The following is a 22,111-nucleotide window of genomic DNA, read 5'->3' as shown; positions in this document are numbered from 1 at the left end:
TCCAAAAAGACGACTATTTCACCAAAAAGCAGGACTTTTAAACAAAATTATTGAATTCTCTACCAAATAGTTGAATTTGTATCCAAGAAAGATGAAATTTCTCTTAAGACAGATGTAGTTTTCATTTAAAAAAATGAAAAAAAAATAGTGAAACTTTCATCCAGAAAAGAATTGAGTTTATTTTTCAACACCAAAATATAAATTTTAAAATTTTCAAGAAGCAGTTGAATTTTTAACCAAAAAATAAGCGTTTTTAACAAATTATTATAAATCTCAACCATAAAATTGAAATTTTATCGAAAAAATATGTAATTTCTGCTAAAGCAGGTGAATTTTAAAATCAAAAAGACAAACTTTGAAAAAAAAATTAATTTTCAACGAATAGTTGCATCTATATTTAAGAAAGATAACTATAATTATAAAACAGATGAATTTAAAAAAAAACTAGTTAAATTTTCATCCAAAGAAGTTTACATCTAACTTTCCAAAATCAAAATAAGAATTAAAAACAATAAGTTAATTTTCTGCTAAATAGTCGAATTTTTAACCAAAATTAATCACTTTTTAACAAGATTGTTAAATTTTCAACCAAAGAGTTGTATTTTTGTCCAAGAAAAATGAAAATTCGATTAAAACAAGTTAATTTTTAAATCAAAAGACAAATTTGCAAAAAAAGTGTTGAAATTTCATCAAAAAAGATTTTAGTTTACTTTTCAATAGAAAAATATAAATTTTATACAAAAATTAAATTTCCTAGTGAATATTTGAATTTTCGACAAAACATTTACATTTCTATCCAAGAAAGATGCAATATTTCTACTAAAAAATATGAACTTGTAAATCAAAAAGACAAATTTCCAGAAAAAATAGTTCTCATCCAAAAAAAGATTTCAGTTGACTTATCAGCAACAAAACGTGAATTTTAAACAAAAGTTTAATATTCTACAAAAATAGTTAAATTTCTAACCCAAAAATAACAAATTTTTAACAAACCAGTTGAATCTTCAAACAAAAAGGATGTCTTTTTAAGAACTGTTAAATTTTCAACCAAATAATACAATTTATATCTAAAAATATAATCTTCAGGAGAAAGTTTTTTGCGAATTTTTTAAAAAATTACGTACCCCCGCCATGAGTTGTTACCTAATTTAAGTACGGTCCCTAACTCGATCTTTTAAAGAAACTAGAATCATTGAACGTTTATTCAAAGCTCGTCTGGAACAAAGTAAGAAGGAAACAAAAAAAAATATTGTCATTTCTTCAAGCGTAAAAAATCTTAAAACTAGTTTTAAGACTAAAGCAGAAAAACTATTTCATAAACTTAGAAGCCTGCTGAGTAAGAATTTTCGCCGAAGATTTGGCGTCGAGGAAGAGCGATCCGACCTCGTCGATGTCTTCTTTTTTGATATTCGTCCTCCCGCTGATTTTTGCTGTTAATGCAGCAGGTGTGAGAAGTTGCACCACGTACCTGAGAGTCGTCTTCGTGCCCAGGTCTCCAAGGGTTGCGAGAGCATCGTCCTCAACGTGGAGGCCTTCAGTCGCCGCTCTGAGTTTGACAATTTGTTCCATTTCATTCCTCGCGTAGGGGAGAGTCTTGATTATCAAAAGCCGATCCAGCAAATCAAGAGGAATTCCGTGCGGCGAAGAAATGTCCTCTGTGCCTCTGATTATACACTTTCCGCGATTTGTCGCAAAAATCACGATTGGTGCAATTGCACTTTCGAGTGCACGATGGAGGTAAGTAAATGTCTCAATGTCCAGCATGTGGACCTCGTCGATGAATAAAACACCAGGCACCAACTCGGCAATTCCTTGGTCTATGTATTTGTTCACAACTTTGTTTATTTCCTTTCTCAGTTTATCTAAAAAAATATATAGGGGATCATTTCGAGTTCAGGGTGGCCGTTTTAATCGACGAAATAAATTCAGGGCCATTTGCCGGGTTTTAACCGGTTCCCAAACATTTTTCCCGGCCAATGAAAGTTAAAAAATCGAACTCTCTAAACATTTTTCCATTTAAAGCAGGGTGGCCGTTCTAATAAAAAAAAAAAATTCCGGTCCTTTCCCGGTTCGCAACATTTTTCAAGATCAATCGAATTTAAAAAATGGAACACTAAAGCTAAAAAAATTTCCACTTGAGGTAATAAAAGCTGAGCTGCAAATGAAAGCACTTAAAGTGGAACTGTTAAATTTTGAACTATTAAAATTAAAATTTTAAATTTTTTAATTAATTTTTCAAAATTATATAATTTTAAGGAATTTTAAGCTAGAAACATTAAATATTTAAAAATTTTATCTGATCACTTCTTAAATTAGAAATTCAATTATTTTCTTTTTAAATAGTTTCAACATCCTTGGAAAAATTCAAAATTTTATTTCAAAGTTTTGAGAAATCTAGAAGTTGTTTTAAATTTAAAATTATTTTGGAAATTTGTTCAGAACTTCTAAATATCTGTAAAAATTAATTGATTTTTTTTTTAATTTTCAGAAAATCCTGCAAATTTTAGAAAATTTCTTTACAATTTGGATGTGTAAATAACAATTCAACATTTATTATTTCTAGGCGAAATTTGAGTAATCTGAAGAGATATGGACGTTTTGAAAAGATTCAAACTTAATGTAAATCTTGAAATGATAGCCTAATATAAAACAAAATGTAGATTTTCGCAGATTTTGAACAAAAACATGAGATTCTTTTCAAGAATTGTGAAAGGCTTCAAATGAATAAAAATATTTTCTTAAGATTCATAGGAAAATTAAAAATAATTTTTCATTTTGAAAATTTATTTTAAGAGAAGATTCAAATTTTTTCTGCAAACTTTTATTTGTAAATTATACATCAAAATTAAAAAACTTCAATTCCAAATTAAGCATTTTTCAAATACAACAATTAAAATTGTAACTTTCAAAGTTTAGGGATGTATACTACGTACAATCAATCTCAAAAGTTGCCTTTCTTTAAAATGATTTATAAAACCGAAAAAACAAGATTTATTATTAATTTCTGTAAATCTTGATAGATGCCTCTAAGCACACTTCAGAAAAAATAATTCAGGTTAAAATTATTTACGTAACAGTAGTTATTTAAAGGTTTAGTTTTTCCTTTCTCTTTGGGGAAAAGTTACCATTTTTATTTAATTCTAATAATTGAGGCCTTATTTCATTCTTTGAACGATTCGCTACAATTCTATTTGGGTGGTGGTTTCATTTCTTAATTAATTTTTTTTTTAATGAGCCCAAGTAGAAATCTAGAGAATCTTTCGAAGAATAAAATGAGGCCTTGATTATTAGGGTCAAATTAAAATTGTAACTTTCCCCTAAAGAGAAAGGAAAAACGAAATCTTGAAATAACTACTAACAAATTAACAATTTTAACCTTAATATTTTTTTCTTACGGGTGCTTACAAGCATGCACCAAGATTTACAGAAATTAATAATAGATATTTTTTGTCCATTTTATCAATCACTTTAAGGATAGACAACTTTTGCGATTGATTGTACGTAGTGTACATCCTTCAAGACACTTCGAAATTTTAACGATTCCAGGTTTTCTATATCAAACAATTCAGTTAAAGATTCTTTACTTTAAATATTTTTGGTTTCAATTAACTTGTTTTAAACAAAAATTCAAATATAGCTAAATATTCAATAATTAATCTTTTTTTAATTAAAAATTTTAAATTGAATGGGTTAAAAATTGAATATTTTCGACTAAAACAATATTTTAATTTAAAAAAAAAAATCAATTGGGAATATATTATCATAAAGTTATTTTTAAGTTGAAAATAGTTTATAAACTTTCAGTCACACGTTCACATTTGTTTAATGACTAAGACTTTCAAATTGAAACCGTTTCAGTTTTAACGTTAAAATGTGAAAATTCTTAAATTTTAAACTGATTTAAAATCGTTTTTGTTCACTTTTTATTACTTAAAGTACAGACAAATTTCAACAAAATGTATTTATTTATTAAATAAAAATGTTTTTTATCACACATTTTCGGCATCAAAGACTTTTATTTTTTGTTTGATCAAGTTTTTAAGTAAGCATTTAAAAATTCTTCAAATTAAAAATGTAAGCTTTAAAATAAGAATTTTAAATTGAAAATTTTTGAAGTAAAAAAATTTTGAATTACGCATTCTAAGCTAAATAAGAGCATAATTGAAAAACATAACAATTCAACTGACTATTTAAAAATTGTTGAAAACGAACGTGAACAGATTTTTCTTCTACAAATTTGTAATATTCCCGGTCAAAAACAATCACTGTCATTTCCCGGTTTTTCCCGATCTCAAAAAATTCCCGGTCATTTTCCGGTTTCCGATCCAGCGACCACCCTGTCCCAGTTCGGAAAAAAATTTCCCGGTAAATAAAATTTAAAAAATCGAACTCTATTTTTAAAAATTTTCCATTTAAAGTAGGGTGACCGTTCTAATTGAAGAAAAAAAATCTCGGTCATTTCCTGGTTTTTCCCCAGTTCACAAACATTTTTCGCGGTCAATGAAATTTAAAAAATCGGACCCTATTGTAAAAAAATTTGCATTTAAAGTAGGCTGACCGTTTTAATCAAAGAAATAATTTTCCGGTCTTTTCCCAATTCGCAAACATTTTTCACGGTCAATGATATTTGAAAAATTGAACACTAAATCTTAAAAATTTTCCATTCGAAGTAATAAAAAAATAACTACTAACACTTTTCAACTGAACAATTTTAAATTAAATGCAGTTAAACTGCTGATTTAAAAATTTTAAACTTTTTAAAATTGTGGAGTTCAAAGATTCAAATTCAGTTCAAAAAATATAAATCCACGTTATCATTTTCAATGCTTTAAATTGAACGAATTTAAAAATATTCAAAATTATATGATTTTAAGCAATTTTAAATTCTAGTTCCAGCTCAGAATTTGTTCAAAATAAAAAATGCACTGTTTAAATCCGTAATTTTAATTTTTATCGAAAAATTCTCTGTTCAAATCCAGAATTTTAATTCTTTTCGAAAATTCTCCATTTCAACCAATGGTAAAAATTAGAATACCTCGTTTCAACACAAAATAATAATTTTATATGAAAAATTCAATTTCCCATTGAAAACTATAATTCTCCTGGATAAATTCCAATTTCAGCCCTGAATTGGGTAAAAACTGAAAATTCCCTGTTCAAATCCAGAATTTTTATTCTTTAAAAAAAATTTTCATTTCCACTCACAAATAAAATTCTTTTGAAAAAATCCCTGTTCAAATCAAGAATTTTAATTCTTTTCGAAAATTCGCCATTTCAACTAAGAATTATATTTTTTTGGTAAAATTCCCTGTTTCAATTCCTAATTTAAATTTTGTTCGGAAATACCTTGTTTCAATTCAGAATTATATAATTTTGTTTAGAAAAAACCACTCTTTATTGAGAATTGTTATTCTCATGGATAAATTTCATTTCCAACCAAAAATGGTTTAAAATCGAAAATGCCTTGTTCAAATCCGGAATTTTAATACTTTTCGAAAATTTTAAATTTCAACCAAGAATTAGAATTTTTCATAAAAATTCCCCCATTTCAATTCATAAATTAAATTTTTTTTCTAAAATATTCCATTTTAACTCAGAATTAGAATTCATTATTTAAAAAAAATTCCCTGCTCCAGCTCGGAATTTATTTAAATTAAAAAATTCCCTATTCCAAGACAAATTGTAATTGTAAGAATTGGTTAAAATTTGAAAACTCCCTGCTTCAACTCAGAATTATTATTATTCTGAATAAATTCCAGTTCCAAATATAACTTTGTAAAGAATTGAAAGTTCCCTGTTCAAATAAAAGTTTAATTATTTTTATTTTAAATAGTTTAAGAATCCTTAAAATCCTTCGAATTTTTTTTTATATCTTGAAACATCTAAATGCTGTTTTACATTTTTTCAAATTAATTTTTTTTTAATTCTGTCAAATTGAAGAAATTTTCTTAAAATCTCCCACATTCATTTTTAAAATTTTGTACAACGTTTATATTATTTGAAATCCTTTCAAATTTTAAATTAATCTTGAATTTTTTCAAATCTTCTAAATATCTCTTTAACTTACTGAATTTTTTCTAAGAATAATATATGTTCGATTCAAAATTCAACAATTCTAATTAAAAATTAAATTTTGTTAAATAGAGCAATTAAAATTGTTCTGGACTGAATGATATCATAATTGAAAAAGATCAGAATTAAACTAATTTTTTTTAAACGGTTAAAATCAAAGTTGAAAGGATTAATTTTTCTACAAATTTGTAAAATTTCCGGTAAAAAAATAAATGCATGGTCATTTCCCGGTCTCATAAAATTCCCGACCTTTTTCTGGTTTTCCAGATTTCCCAGTCCAGCGGCCATTCTGATTTAAAGCAGTTAATAGTTTTAATAATCTACATTAAAGTATCAAGCAATGAACTTTAAAAATTTTTTAAATTATATTATTTCAAGTAATTTTAAGCTAGGCACATTAAAAATTGAAAAATAAATTTTTTAACTTAACAATTCTTAAATTTTTTTATTTTAAATAGTTTAAGCATCCTTGAAAAACTTTAAAATTTTATTTCAAACTCTTGAGAAATCTAAAGTGGTTTTAAATTTCTCCAAATTTAAAATAATTTTTTTAATTTTCTTCGCAACTTTTAGGAAATCCTACAAATTGAAAGAAAAGTCCTTAACATTTGAATTGTACACCAAATTTAAAACTAAATGTAGATTGTTGCAAGTTTGAAACAGCAAATTTAGTAGCTTTTTGAGAATTGTGAAAGGCTTCAAAAGAATAAAAACATATTCTTAACATTCTTATGAAAATTGAAAATGATTTCATATTTTGAAAAAATATTGTTACGGCAAATTTGAAAAGATTTTAAGAAATTAAAAAAATTATCAAAAAAGAACCTGGAAAATGTTAAGGATTTTTTTTTTTAATTTGCAGGATTTGAAAAAATTGCATGAAAAATTCGATTAATTTTAAAATATATTTAGAAGTTCTGAAATAATGTTAACACATTTCCTTTAAATTACTTGAAATCATTTCAAGTTTTTAATTAATTTTGAATCTTTTCAAAACTTATGCATTCTAAATTAGAGAATCATCAATGCATTCAAAAATTTTCAAAATGATTTCATTTTATGCATTTTAAGCTAGAAAAATTAAAAATATAACGATCAAATTTTGTTTATAAACTGAACACTACTTTAATTAAAAGTTATTCTTATTTTAAATCATTTGAAAATCCTTAAAATGCTTGAAAATTTTATTTCAAAATTTCAAAATAATTTAAAAAGATTTTTAGAACATTTAAACATCTTTTAAAATTATTCGAATTTCTCCTAAAATTTTTTTGAAAATCCTGTCTAATTGAAAAAAATGTCTTCAAAATTCGCCAAATTCATTTTTAGTAATTTTGTAAATCATTCTAAATCTTTTGAAATATTATCTTTGAATTAATTTTTTGAAATAAAAAATCAATTTCAATTTTTCTATAAAATGTTTTTTATTCTTCTGAAGCCTTTCAAAATTTTTAAAAAGTTTCTAATTTTTTGTTCAACATCTGCCAAAAACTATATTTGGTTTTAACTTAGGTTTTGGACTATAGGCTATAATTATTTAAATCATTTCGAATTTTTAATTTTTTCAAAACTTCTAAAGATTTCTTCAACTTACTCGAATTTGCTTTGCGAATAACAGGTGTTCAATTGTTATTTATACATCAAAATTCAATAATTTTACTTACAAATACATTTTTTTAGATAGAACAATTAAAATTGTAACGTTAAACATTTAGTTTTGAATATTTAATTTATAATTACTGATTTTAAATGAAAAGGCAAATATTTCTAAATAATATGTTATTATTCTTTTTCTTAATTGAACATTTTCATATTGAATGCTTAGAAATGGAATATTTTAGACTAAAATAATATTTTTAATTTAATAAAAGCCTTTGAATTGAAAATAGTTTATAAATTTTCAATCGGGCGTTTAGATTTGCTTAACTAATTAGACTTATAAATTTTAATCACGTTATGTTTTTAAAACTGAATTGTAAAATTCTTTAAATTAAAATATACACTTAAAAATTGAAAATCTCAAATGAAAAATTTTTAAAGTAAAATATTTTCGAATTACGCATTATAAACTGAAAGATATCATAATTGAAAAAGATCACAATCTAACTAATTATTTAAAAAAACGGTTGAAATCAAAGGAAGTTTAGACAAATTCTGTTTATTCTAAAAATTTGTAAAATTCCCGGTCAAAAAATGAATTCACTGTCACTCTGAAGTTTAGAGTTCAAAAGTGTTCAAAAATGTTCAAGTGTTTTTTTAAATAAAATATAAAATTGAAGAAATATAATTTTTACTGGTTGAAAATCTCATTTTTCCGAAAACAAAGCAAAGTAGAAATAACAAACAAATTAAAAAAAAATATATATATATATAAAAAATGATATAATATTAATATTTGACCAAATACACATAAGAAATATCTAGTGAGAACATCATTTTAAACTTCAGGAAGGGGAACAAATTTAAATATTGATACTCAACTAAAAAAATTTTTTTTAATAAACTCTCAAAGTTCCTCAAATTAAATGATATTTTAGTCACTTTAATATAATTATTATACTTTTTTAAAAAGAATTTTTGTTAAAATTCATAAGATATACATCTGGTAAGGGTAAATTTGTATCAATCGGTAAAAATTATATTTCTTCAATTTTAGAGATAAAAACCATTTTTTTATAATTTGTAAGATTAGGGACCTTAATAATCTCATTCAACTGTTATAATAATTAAATTCTCAGCAAAAAAAAAAATAATTTGGAGACAACGAAAAAAATTATTTCCGAGAAAACAGCTCAATTTTCAAGAAAAAAGATGCATTTCCATTCTGTTGAATTTTCAACTAAAAGCGATTTTTTTGTCAAGCGAGATAAAATATTGAAAAAAAATGGTAAATAAAATAAATTTAAATAAATTTAAAGTTAAATTTTCAGTTCAAAAAATTATATTAAAAAAAAATAATTTTCAACAAAATAGTTAAATGCAGGTGTGAGTCATCAATGATAGAGTTAGGCAATATTTCCTTGAAATTTAATCTCTTTTGTGTTTGAGAATTCAAACTATTTTGTTAAAAACTCTTTTTTCTTTGTTGAATTCAACTATTTTTATTATTAAATTAAAATCCTTTTTGGTTGGAATATCAAATATCACGTTTTTGGTTGAGAATTCATACTTTTTGGTTAAAAATTCAACTTCTTCGTTGGACGTAGAATTACTATGTTAAAAATTCATTTATTTGGTTGACGATTCATCATTTTAGATGAAAATCCTTTTTTTTCTCTAAAATTTTATAATTTTGTTGAAAATTATGTTTTCTAGTTGAAAATGAATTGTTTTAACGGAAAATTTCTTTAAAACTTCAAATATTTATTTAAAAATTTAACTTTCTCATTTTTTGTCGAAAATTTATCTTCATTGGTAGAAATTTAATCTTCTTGTTTGAAAATTATACTATTTCGTTGCAAATTTACTTCGATTTTATTGATAATTAGGTTTTTCACTGAAAATCTAATTATTCTATTTTGAGTTGAAAATGTATCTGTTTCAGCTGAAAATTCATCATGTATTTCGTTATAAAAGTAATTTTTTTTTTAGTAGAAGATTTATGATTTTGGTTAAAATTTCACTTTAACTATTCCATTTTTGATAGAAGATTTACATTTTTACTTGAAAATTAATTAGTTTTTCTGAAAACTCAGTTTTTTCTCGTTTAAAATTTACTTTTTTAACTGTAAATTGAACTATTCTAGTTTTGGTTTGTAAATTTATCCTTTTCAGTAGAAAATTTATATATTTTGTGGATATTGTATCTTTTTGGTACACAATTAATCTTTTAAGAATAAAATTGAATTATTTTGTTGAGAATTCATGTTTTGAGTTAAAAATTGATTGTTTTAACTGAAATTTTAATTCTTATATCTTCGATTAAAAAATTATTTTTGTTGGATGAACAAAAAAGATTTCGTTGAAAAATAATTTGAAAACTCTACTAAAAAGTGTTTAAAATGGGCCTAAAAACAAACATTTTCCGCATTAATATTATCAAACTTCTAGGTTTATGGTTCGTTTTATACCTAGGAGAATTTAGAGATTTAGATATTGTAGATATTTGTATATTTTTATAGAAAATAAATCTTGATAAAATATATAACGCTTTTTGGTTTAAAATAGTAGAAAAATAAACGGAAAAATCTTAAGTTAATAAATTCGAATTGTCTTAGAAGATATTTTGAAGTTTTTAAAATATTTCGAGAATAATAAAAAAGTTTCAACAAATTTAAAACAATATGCAGATTTTTGATAATTTCAAAATCAAATTCTAAAGATTTTCGAAGGTGCCAGGATTATAAAAAAATTTTAAGGTTCCTGGTAATATTGAAAGGATTATTTATTTTGAAAAATTAATTTTTAGAGATTATTTCTAAAGTTTTTCAAACAATATAATTTGATTCAGTTTCAAAGATATTTAGGAATTTTAGAAATAATTTTGTAAAATCCGGAAAAACAGAACGAAAATATATTTTTCCATCATATTTGTATAACCTGAAAGCAAATAAACAAAGAAAATTAAAAAATAAAGTTATTTTAATGTTTTTTTATTAAAAATTATTTTTCCCTTTAAATAATAATTTGCCTATAATGAAATTTTGTTTCGTAGAGGTATCAACTATTTTATTCAAAATTCGTCTGTTTTGATGAATTAAACTATTTTTGATTTAAAATTAAAACTCTTTTGGATTGAAAAAAAATTATAACAACTTTGTTAAAAAGTTAGTTTTTTTAAATTGAAAATTAATGCTTTTAGTTGAAAATTGATATTTTTTGGTAGAAAATTATTCTTCTGGGTAGAAAATTCATGTATTTAGTTGAAAATGCCACTATTTGGTTGCAAATTAACATTCTTGGATGAATTCTCTCGAGAATTTTAGGAAATTTTTCAAGAGAAAATCAAGATTTTTATGATTCATGAGAAAATTTCAAAATAATTTTTGTTTTTGAAACATTATTGTTAAAATAAAATTGAAAAATATTTTTAAATATTTCAAATGATTCCTTAAAATTTCGAAAACGAAGGTAAAAGAATGTGAAGCAAAAACTTTCAATTTTGTAAGACTATACAATTTTAAAAAATCAATTAAGTTTGAAGAGAGGCTACGAATTTTAAAAAGATAGAAAAATAATTTAAAACTCGAAAAGATTTCAAAATAAAAAAAAAATATATGTATAAACTTGTTGAAGAAAATTAAAAAGACTTTACTTAAGATTTAGCAAGAAAGATTCAAATAATTTTTCTTGCTAAAAATTAATTTTAAAAGGATATTGAAAAATATTTTAAGAGATTTAAAATTATCTCCTAAAATGTCCAAATACTAGTTTGTAAAGCCAACTTTGCTTTAAATTCCTGGAAATTTTAAAAATGATTTTTCATTTTGAAAATTAAATTTAAAGATAATTTTATATTTCAAAAAAATTTGTTGAATTAGAAAAAAAATTTTCAACATTTTAGGAATAATTCGAGTCAGTTTAAAAGATGTTTAAAAATTCATCTTATTGATAGAAATATTATCTTTTTTAGTTAAAAATCTAACTGTTTAGGTAAAAATTAATCCGTTTTTGTTGAGGATTCAATTACTTTATTAAAAATTCGTCTTTATTGTTTGATGTCAACAGTTTTTGATATAAAAAAAATCGCTTTAAGTTGAAGTATGAACAATTACATTGTAGTTTAACTATTTTTAGTTGAAAATGTAACTGCTTCGTTACAAATGAATTAAATGTTTAAATTATCTAACACATTATTGAATTTTTAAGTCAAAATACGTCTTTTCTACAAACTCGTTGAATTACAATCTTGAAAATATTACTTTTTACAGAATACACGAATTTTCAACCAAATAATAGAATTCTCAACTAAAAACAAATTCAATTCAAATTGGTATACTTAGATCTTTAGGAAAAGAAATTAATTTTTAACAAAAAACAGAACTGTTGGATTTTTTAGCCAAACGAAGAATTTTCTACAAAGCAGCTGAATTTTCAATCTGAAATATTTAATTTTTCAAGTCAAAAACACGAGTTTTCTACACAAAAGTTGAATTTTTAATACGAAAATAGTATTTTCACCAAAAAAGTTAATTTTAAGCTAAATTGTTGAATTTTGAATCCAAAAAAATAAATTTTATACAAAACAGGATGATTTCCAACCGGAAATTAAGAATTTTTAGCAAAATACAGGAAATTTTAACCAAATCCAATTTTCAAACCCAAAAAGAAACATTTTTAATACAAAAATGGAAGTCATTTATTTTCAGTAAACAAATTAATTTTTAACCCCAAAAAAACGCATTTTCCATAAAATAACTAATTTTTCAATCGAAGGCGGTTTTTTAAACAAATAATTGAATTTTTAACCAATAATTTTTTTTTTAATTAAATATATTTTTTATTATATTTATATGGCCTGAAAGCAAATAAACAAAGAAAATGTTAAAAATAAAGTTATTTGAAAGTTTTTTTTATTAAAAATTATTTTTGCCTTTAAATAACAATTTGCCAACAATTAAATTTTGTTTCGTTGATGATTCAACTTTTTGGTTAGAAATTAATTTTTTTAGTTAGATTTATCATTTCAGTTGGAAATTCACCTTTTTGGTGCATAATTCAGCTATTTTAGAAGAAAATTAATTTTCCTGGATAAAAGTTCACGTTTTTAGTTGAAAATCAACTTTTTTGTCGAAACTTAATATTTTCGGGTCGAAAATTCAACTATTATATTGAAAATTGGTATTTTTTTTATGAATCAAACTGTTTTTAATTCAAAATTTAATTTCTTTTTGTTAAAATTTAAATACTTGGCTAAAAGTTGAAAATTAATTCTTCATGGTTGAAGATTCATAATTTTAGTTCAAAATTCGCTTATTTGGGTTTAAAATCAAACTATTTTGTTAGAAAATTTTAATAATTAGTTTGAAAATTAACTCTTTCCAAGGAAATTCATGTTTCGGATTGAAACTTCGAGTCTTTTCTAGAAAAATCTTTTTTTTTTGCTATCAAAACGCGAGAATTAAGTTCAAATTTTTTTCCTTCTTGACTAAAAACCTTTTTTAGTGAAAAATCACCTATTTTGTTTAAAATTCATATTTTTGAATGAACGCAACTATTTTTATTTGACATCACAATATTTTTTTGATTTTTAATTACCTTTTTGTTGAGAATTGTTCTATTTTCGAATGAAATAAGCTGTTTCTAATTAAAAAATTAATTTCTTTTTTTTTATGTAAATACTTGGCTAAAAGTTGAAAACTAATTGGTTATGGTTCACGATTTATAACTTTCGAGTGTTTTGTAGAAAATTTTTTTTTTTGCTATCAAAACGCGAGAACTAAGTTTATATTTTTTTCCTTTTTTCCTAAAAACCTTCTTTCGTTGAAAAATCAATTATTTCCTCAAAAATTCGTCTTTTTAAATGAATGCAACTGTTTCTGTTTGATATTAAAATCTCTTTTTTGTTAATTAATGACCTATTTTTTTGGAAAATTGATCTTTTTTTAGACGAATTAAACTGTTTTTAATTTAAAATTAAACACTTCTTCGTTAAAATGCAAATACTTGGCTATAAGATGAAAATTAATTTTTTATAGTAGAAGATTCATAATTTCAAATAGGAAAAAAAAGGAGACTAGAAAATGCAGTGAAATTCTTATCTAAAAAAGTGTGTAAACCTGTAATTTCAGTTTTCTTTGGCTTCATCAACTGGCCCATCATCGACATTATGTCCTGGCCTCCCTGCGGTCTCGCATTCGCAACATCCAAATCGTGAAGAGTAACATCCTGGATGACTTCCTTCTTCTTGTGAACATCGCCTTTAGGTAGCGGAACATACTCTTCAGCTTCCAAGTCGAATTCGGTCGCGAAATTGTCGCTTCTGCCTTGTCTTTTGACCGCTCCGCTATTTGCCTCGATATAAATTACATCTCCGGTTTCCACTTTCTCTTTTTGAAGAGACTCGTAAATCGAAGGATCTAATTTTAATTGCTTCGTTCCTTTTGCGGTTTTGAGCCCAACGATAACATGCGAGACGGTTTTTCCATATCCACCCATTGGATTCTCGGTTTCGACGGGAGTCAATTCGGTGACCTCACCCTCATAAACTTCCTTCGTTTCCTTGATTCTGAGACCGATCGCTCGTCGAAAATTCTCCATGAGAACTTCCGTTTTTTTTATTTCCGAAGAATAGACTTCTGAGCCTACCATCGGGCAGAAGGGAACTTTGTTTCCCAATTCTTGGGCTATTGCTAGGGCGATTGCGGTTTTTCCTGTACCCGGAGGACCCGCTAAGAGAACTGCTCGACCGGCCATCTTTTTGGATCTTATCATGTCTACGACGATTCCGGCAGCCTGGAAATTAATGCATAGAATGTAGGCCTAGTGTTCTAATGAGTTTAAGTTCTCAGAGTTATGTGCCATGGGAATTTAATAATGAACATTCATAAGCATTTTGAATTTCCCGGTACGCAAACATTTTTCACGGTCAATGAAATTTAAAAAATTGAACTCTATTCTAAAAATTTTTCCACTTAAAGCAATAAACAATAAACAACAAATTAAATTTACAATGAAACACATTTCAATTGAAAATTTTAAAATGAAATGCAAATAAACTGAAAAATTTAGAACTTTTATCAATTATAGACTTTAAAGATTCAGATGAAATTCTAAAATTATAAATCCACGTTAACATTTTCAATACTCTAAATTAAAGAATCAAGGAATGAACTTCAAAATTTTTCAAAATTATATTTTTTTTAGTAATTTTAAGCTAGACAAATTAAAAAATTAAAAATAAAATTTTTTAAATTATTTATTTTTTTAATTAGAAGTTAAATTATTTTCATTTTAAATAGTTTAAGCATTCTTCAAAAACTTAAAAAATTTATTTCAAAACATTGAAACATCTGGAAGTGATTTTATATTTTTTCAAATTTAAAATAATTGTTGAAATTTTTTCGAAACGTTTAAATATATATGTTTAAATGAATTGCTTTTTTCCTACAACTTTTAGAAAATCCTGCAAATTAAAAAAAATTCTTAAAATTTGAATTTATAAACAACAATAGGAATACATATTATTTGTAAAAAAATTAGAGTAATCTGAAAAGATATTTAGAAGTTTAAAAAATATCAAAATTAAATTTAGAACTCGAAATGATTTCAAATTATTTACACGAGATTTGTAACCCGAAAAAATTGGGCTATTCGTACCGAAATGTTGGTGCAAATAACCACAGCCGAATTAAAAATAAAATGCAGATTTTTGCAGATTTCAACCAAAAAATTTAGAAACATTTTAAGAATTGTGAAAGGCTTAAAAAGAATAAAAACAGAAAATTTAAAAAGATTTTGAGAGATTTTCAAAATGATCAAAACAGAACCTGGAAGATTTGAAGGATTTTTCTTAATTAGCAGGATTTTCCAAAAGTAGTAGGAAAAATCCGGTTAATTTTAAAATGTATTTAGACGTTCTAAACAAAAATGTTAACACACTTCTTTTCAATTACTTGAAGACATTTCAAATTTTTAATTAATTTTGAATATTTTCAAAACTATGAAATATCTCTTGAAATTACTCAAATTTTGTTCATAAAAAATATGTGTTAAATTGCTATTAATTCATTTATTTATTCAATTTAATATAAAAAATAATATAAAAGAAGACCTAAAACTTTGAATTAAAAATATTTTATTGGTGAATCATTAAAATTGTTATTTAAAAATAAAATTATCGGAATAAATGATATATTAATCTCAATTCGTATTAAGACTTTCGAATTCAAACAGTTACAATCTGGAAATTCTCAAATTCTGAACGAATTTAGAATCGTTTTGTCAAATCAATTATTAAGTTTTTTATAATTTAATTATTTACAAAACTGTTAAAATCAAACATGGACAAATTTTTCTTCTGAAACTTCGTAAAGTTCGTAGTCAAGGAATAAATTCACTGTCATTTCCTGGTTTCCCGGTCCAGCAGCCACCTTGAATTAGGATTTAAAAAATCGTATTTTCTACCTTTATTAATAATAATTATGTTATTTATATTTCGCGGGAAAATGTTTCGATTCGAATTGCAAAGGGCGCTTAATTTAAATTGTAAAGGAAGGCAAAGTCATAGAAAACATATAATTCACTATAATTAATAAATAAATTCAATTATAATTCGCATTGCAGTATCTGAATTTCTAAATTCTTCTAGGTATAAAACCAGCTTTCAAATCAAAAAGAAAAATGTTGAACCTGATAAATTAGTTTTTACCTAAAAATGATGAATCTTCAACCAAACATATGCATTTTTTACCAAATATTTTAATTTTCAACCCGAAAGATTAATTTTCTACGAAAAAGACTCATTTTAAAAAATAATAATTTGCAGAATTCCTGAAAATAAAACCAAGAATCCACTGAACAAATTTCGACAACCACCATAAAATGTTCCTTTTGCAATATAAAAAAAAGTAACAATTTTCCTAAAAAAAAGGCAAAAATTTATTTGTTTTTTTGTACAAAAAAAAGAAGAAAGAAATATGAGAGGGTTACCAACCAAATTATCTTCCTTCCCTTTTTTATTTGTTTTGTCTTTTTAAAAATTTTTATTATTATCAAATTAAAATTAAAAATCAATTGTAAAAAAAATTACCAACGTGTCTGATTATTTTTCATAAATGTTTTTTTTTGCTGTGACTTGAGACTAAAAAAATAAAAAAGAGAAAGAAGAGGATTCCGTTGGTTAACTTCTAATTTTTCTTTCCTCTTTTTTATTTTTGCCCAAAAAAAGACATTTTTATTATTTTTGTTTAGATTTTTAAAAATCTTTTTTCAAATTTCAATAGAAACGTTTTATAGTATTTGTCCAAATCTGTTCGTTGAATGCTTGGTTTTATTTTCAGGAATTCTGCATATTAACTTGATTTTTGGACATTAAAATAGGATTGTAAATTTGATTTTAACCTCATTTCAATTTCTTACATTTTCATTTTCAACAAAGTGCATGAATTTTCCTCTAAAGAAGATCATTTTCAACCAAGATTAGAATAATTGAAATGTTGGAAAAATAAATGTTCAACCGAAAAAAACGAATTTTCAAAAAAACAAAAAAGGATTTTTTTAAACCAAAAATAGAAAAATGAAATTTTCAGTTAAAACAATAAATTAAAAAAAAAAAAAACCAACGAAGTCTCAACAAAATAATTCAATTTTAAACGCAAAAGATGAATTTTCTACAAAAAACGATACAGTTTTATTAAATTTTAAACTAAAAAGGATAAGTTTAATAACAAAACTAGAATAGTTCAATTTGCAGTTAGAAAAGTAAAATTTAAAGAACAACAAAAAACGAGTTTTCAGAAAAATGAATTAATTTTTAAATAAATATATAAATTGTCAAGAAAAAATTTAATAATTACATTTTCAGTTCAAAAAATTAACTTTCTAATAAAAAGAAACAAATTTTTACCAAAGAAAATAATTTTTAATGACAGAAAATAATTTTCAACCAAATATTGGAATTTTTAACCGAAAAGATGAATTTTATATAAAAAGAAAATGAATTTTGAACTATTTTTTTCAACCGAAGAAATGAATTTTTAACAAACAAAAAAAATAGAATAGTTAAATTTTCTATAAAAAAAAAAACATTTTTCAACGGGAAAGATGATATTTCTATCAAAAAGGGCAAATTTGCCACAAAATGGAATAGTTCAAGTGAATTATTGACTAAAATGATAAATCTTCAACTAAACAAAAATTTAATTTATAACCCAATACATGAATTTTCAAATAAAAAGCTCAGTTTTGAACAAAACGTAAAGATATTAAATTTTCAATTAGTGAAATAAATTTTCAACCAAAAAAGAAACGAATTTTCGACTAAAAAAAAGGGTTTTCAACCAAATAATGCAATTTTAAACTCAGAAGTGAAATTTATACCAAAAAATATACTTTCAATAAAATATATGAATTTAAAACTAAATAATATAAAAAGTAAAATTTAAACAAAACAAAAATAATTTTTAATCACAACGTTGAATTTTTAACCAACAATATGAATTTTTGACCAAATAGTGGAATTTTCTACAGAAAAGATGAATTGTTTAAAAAAGACGAATTGTTAACTTCATATTTTTTTTAACCAACGAAATTAATTCTTAACAAAAGAAAAAGAGAATAGTTAAATTTTCTACAAAAAAAAACATTTTGTAATGAAAAAGATTACATTTTTATCAAAAAAGGTAAATTTTCCACAAAAAATGGAATAGTTAAAGTGAATTTTTAACTAAAAGAATAAATCTTTGAAAAATTCAAATGATAAATGAAAAATTCACTTTGAAAATAAATTTTCAAACAAAAAAGAAACGAATTTTCAAAAAAAATAGTTAAATTTTCAAGCACAGACATTATTTTTTAACCAAAAAAATGAAGTTTCAACTAATCAGAGTAATCATCTACCAAAAAAAACGAGTTTTCAGCAAAATTAAATAATTTTCAATTAAAAATATAAATTTTCAAGCAAAAATTAAATAATTACATCTTCAGTTGAAAAAGTTAATTTTCGACTAAAAAGAAACGATTTTTCGGCCCAAGAAATTAATTTTTAGTGACAGCGATAAATTTTCAACCAATAATATGAATTTTTGAGCAAATAGTGGAATTTTCAACGGAATAGATGAATTCTCTATAAAAAAATAAAAGAAATGAATTTTTAACAAAAAAAAATATTAGTTAGATTTTATTCAAAAAAGAACATTTTTTAGAAAAAAATAACATTTTTATCAAATGAGATAAATTTTCCACACAAAAAATGGAATATTTAAAGTGAATTTGTAACTAAAATGATAAATCTTCAACTAAAAAATTTAATTTATAACCAAATACATAGTTTTTCAACTAAAATGATCAATTTTCTACCAAAAGTAAAATAATTTAAATTTTCAGACAGTAAAATAAATTTGTAGCAAAAAAAAAAAAACAATTTTCAATCATAAAGATGATATAATATTTTTGTTAAAAAACTAATCTTTTTGGTTGGAACTTCATTTCTTTGGTTGAAAATTAGTGTTTTATCGAAAATTATTTTTTTTAAAATCAAAAAGTTAAATATTCCATTTTTTGTGGACAAAATTTTTTGTACAGACATTTGATCTTTTTTGGTTGCAAATTCCTCTGTTTGGTTTAAAGTTTATTTCATTTGATTCAAAACTTATTTATCCAACTTAAAATTAAACTCTCCTATTTTTTGTGTGTATTTTTTAAACATAATATTTTATTAAAAATTCAACTGTTTTGTTGAAAATTCATATTTTTTTGTAAGAAATAAATTTGTTGGTAGAACATTAATCTTTTTTAGTTGGGGATTCAAGTATTTTGTTAATGGTTCGTTTTTGTTGGTTAAATCTAAAATTTTTTTTTAATTTTAATTAAAATATTTTTTTGTAAAATTATCAAATATCACATGATCCCTTAAAAATTCACCTTTTCAGGATAATAATTACACTAATTGGTTGAAAGTTGAAATAAATACCTGACAGTTAATTTTTTGGATCGAAGATCTATAATTTCTGTTGAAAATTCCTTTTTTTTGGTTAAAAATTAATTTCTGTAACTGAAAATTCAACTATTTTGTTAAAAATTCAACTTCTTTTTAGAAAAAAATTTTTTTTCGCTTCAAAACTCAACACTGTTAGAAAATTCAACTATTTGATGCAAAGTTAACCTTTTTTATGGAAAATTAGTTTTAATGTTCAAATTTAATTCTCTTAAATAAAAATTTAACAATTTAACTATTTTTAACCATTTGTGGTTATTTTATTTATTTTTTTAAATAAAAAATTTAACCACTTTGTTCCTTCAAATATTTTGAATTATCTTCAAATTATTGAAAACAATTGAAGATGCTCCGGAATCTTAAAAAAAACTAAAATATTTCAAATTACATTAAATTGTTTAAATAAATTGAAAATCCTTGGAATCTTTTAGAATCACGTAAAATATTTCGAATCCTTTAAATGTTTCCTAAATTATAAATTTTACATGATTTATTTTTTTAAACCTACCAGTAAAAATTGGACAATTTTAAGATATTATATTGAAAATAATATGAGTCAGTTTAAAAGTTTAATCATTTATATTGATTAATAATTTATAAGGCTTTATCGAATTATTTTCTTAAATGCACATGTATTATAATTATAAAATAATTAATTAAATGAATGATCTCTAGGTGGTAAAAAACAATTAACCAATTTTTCAATTCCTTTTTAGAGTCCATGGATTTTATTATTAAATTAAAAAAAAACACGTACATTTCGGAAGCTTTCGGACCGAAAGTTTAGAAGCTTTTTAAAAAGTTTCGAACGGTTTCAAGAGAAAATAAACATTTTCTTAAGAATTATGGTAAAGTATAAAAGAATTTTTATTTTGAAAAATTAATTTTAACAGAATATTTTTAAAGATTTCAAAACATTTTTTAATTCAAGAAGCATACGAATCATTTTAAAAGATACTTAAAAGTTCTGGAAAAATTTAAAACTAATTTAAAATTTGAAAAGATTTCAACAAATGTTAAATAAAATCTAGATTTGTTCGAATTTTAAATAATATTTTGAAGCTTTTTAAAAACTGAAAGGTATTAAATATAATAAAAAAAGTATTAGGATTATCAGAAAAAAAATTATAGTTTTTTGGGAAAAATAATGTCAGAAGAATATTTAAAACGATTTTCAAACATTTCGAAAGATATTCAAAACTGTTTAAAAAGAATGTGGAATATTTTAGGGAAAATTTTTTAATTTTGTAAGATTTTTCAAAATTTTAAGAATAATTTAAGTCAGTTTAAAAGATATTTAGAAATTTGGAACAAAATCAAAATATTTTAAAACCCAAAGATTTCATCAATTTTGATTTCTGACAATAAACACTTATTATTCATTATAAAATAATTAAATAAATTTATAATATCTAGGTACTAAACACATAATTAACAAATTTTCAAATTCGTTTTTAAAGTCCATATATTTTATAATTGATTCAAATTGAAAATGTAGATATCCGAAGATTTCACAGAAAAAGTTGAGAAACTTTTTAAGAATTTGGAAAAGTTTCAAGGGGATATAAAAAATATCTTTAAATTTCTGGTAAGATTAAAATGATTTTTACTCTAAATTTTTTTAAACATTTCCAAACATTTAAAACTATTTGTGAAAATGTAGGAGATATTCTAATCATTTTAGGATATTTAAAAGTTTTAGAAAAAATTTCCAATCTAATTAAAATTTTAAGATTTCAAAAAGTTTTGAAAATAAAAATCATTTTCAATTTTTCTCAAGAATCTCAAAATTTACTGAAATGTGAATTTCATTTTTTAACCCTTTTTTACACAGAAAATCAAATTTCGATAAAAACGTTAGTTCTCTAGTTCGGCAATCCCAAACTATAAATAATCTAATAATAATTTTAACACAAATTCATAAATAATTGAGAAAAAGCCGGCGGTACAAAGTGAGGTTATGTTACTCCAAGAACGCCCAGAAACTTAAAATATTTTAATGAATATTACTAAGAACAGTTTTATAGTTGGTCTATAATAAGCCAAATATTCCGATGGAAAGGAAATTGCTATCGATTAAATAATAACTGCATATAATTATATCAATGTCAGTAATCGTAAAATGAATCCTAACCTCTCTGGCCATTTGCTGACCAACGAGTCCTGCTGCCATTTGAATTGCATTTCCATTTTCGTCAAGTCCCAAGCCTTTTATGTGCGTGTGGGAAGAAATTCTTTGAGTTTTTGCAGTACTTTTCACCTCCTCGATCTTCATGATTAATAATAATATACGCAGCAGACAGAAACGTGCAAAACCAAACTTTGCCGCTTGTTTGATCGAAACAACGAAATGTGACTAGTCGTCATGATCGTGACGTCAATTTCATATTCTGCGCATGTGTGCACATTTATTTGTTATTATTTAACCGAGATTCTATATTTCCT

At 23.6% G+C, this 22,111-nt stretch overlaps 1 protein-coding gene across 1 annotated transcript; it reads right to left on the bottom strand.

The window, feature by feature from the left end:
• Window positions 1-1,172: 1,172 nt before the first annotated feature.
• Window positions 1,173-22,052, bottom strand: LOC117175942 (ruvB-like 1). The gene is made up of 3 exons (XM_033365804.1): window positions 21,801-22,052; window positions 13,791-14,466; window positions 1,173-1,862 (listed from the first exon to the last, which is right to left on the bottom strand). The coding sequence occupies exons 1-3, from the start codon at window positions 21,939-21,941 to the stop codon at window positions 1,309-1,311; spliced, it is 1,371 nt and encodes a 456-aa protein (XP_033221695.1). The 5' UTR covers window positions 21,942-22,052; the 3' UTR covers window positions 1,173-1,308.
• Window positions 22,053-22,111: the final 59 nt, after the last annotated feature.

Source organism: Belonocnema kinseyi, chromosome 7, assembly GCF_010883055.1.
Source record: "Belonocnema kinseyi isolate 2016_QV_RU_SX_M_011 chromosome 7, B_treatae_v1, whole genome shotgun sequence".
Taxonomy (NCBI): Eukaryota; Metazoa; Arthropoda; class Insecta; order Hymenoptera; family Cynipidae; genus Belonocnema; species Belonocnema kinseyi.
Note: the sequence above shows the minus strand (reverse complement) of the source record. Positions and strands in the feature narration are given on the sequence as shown.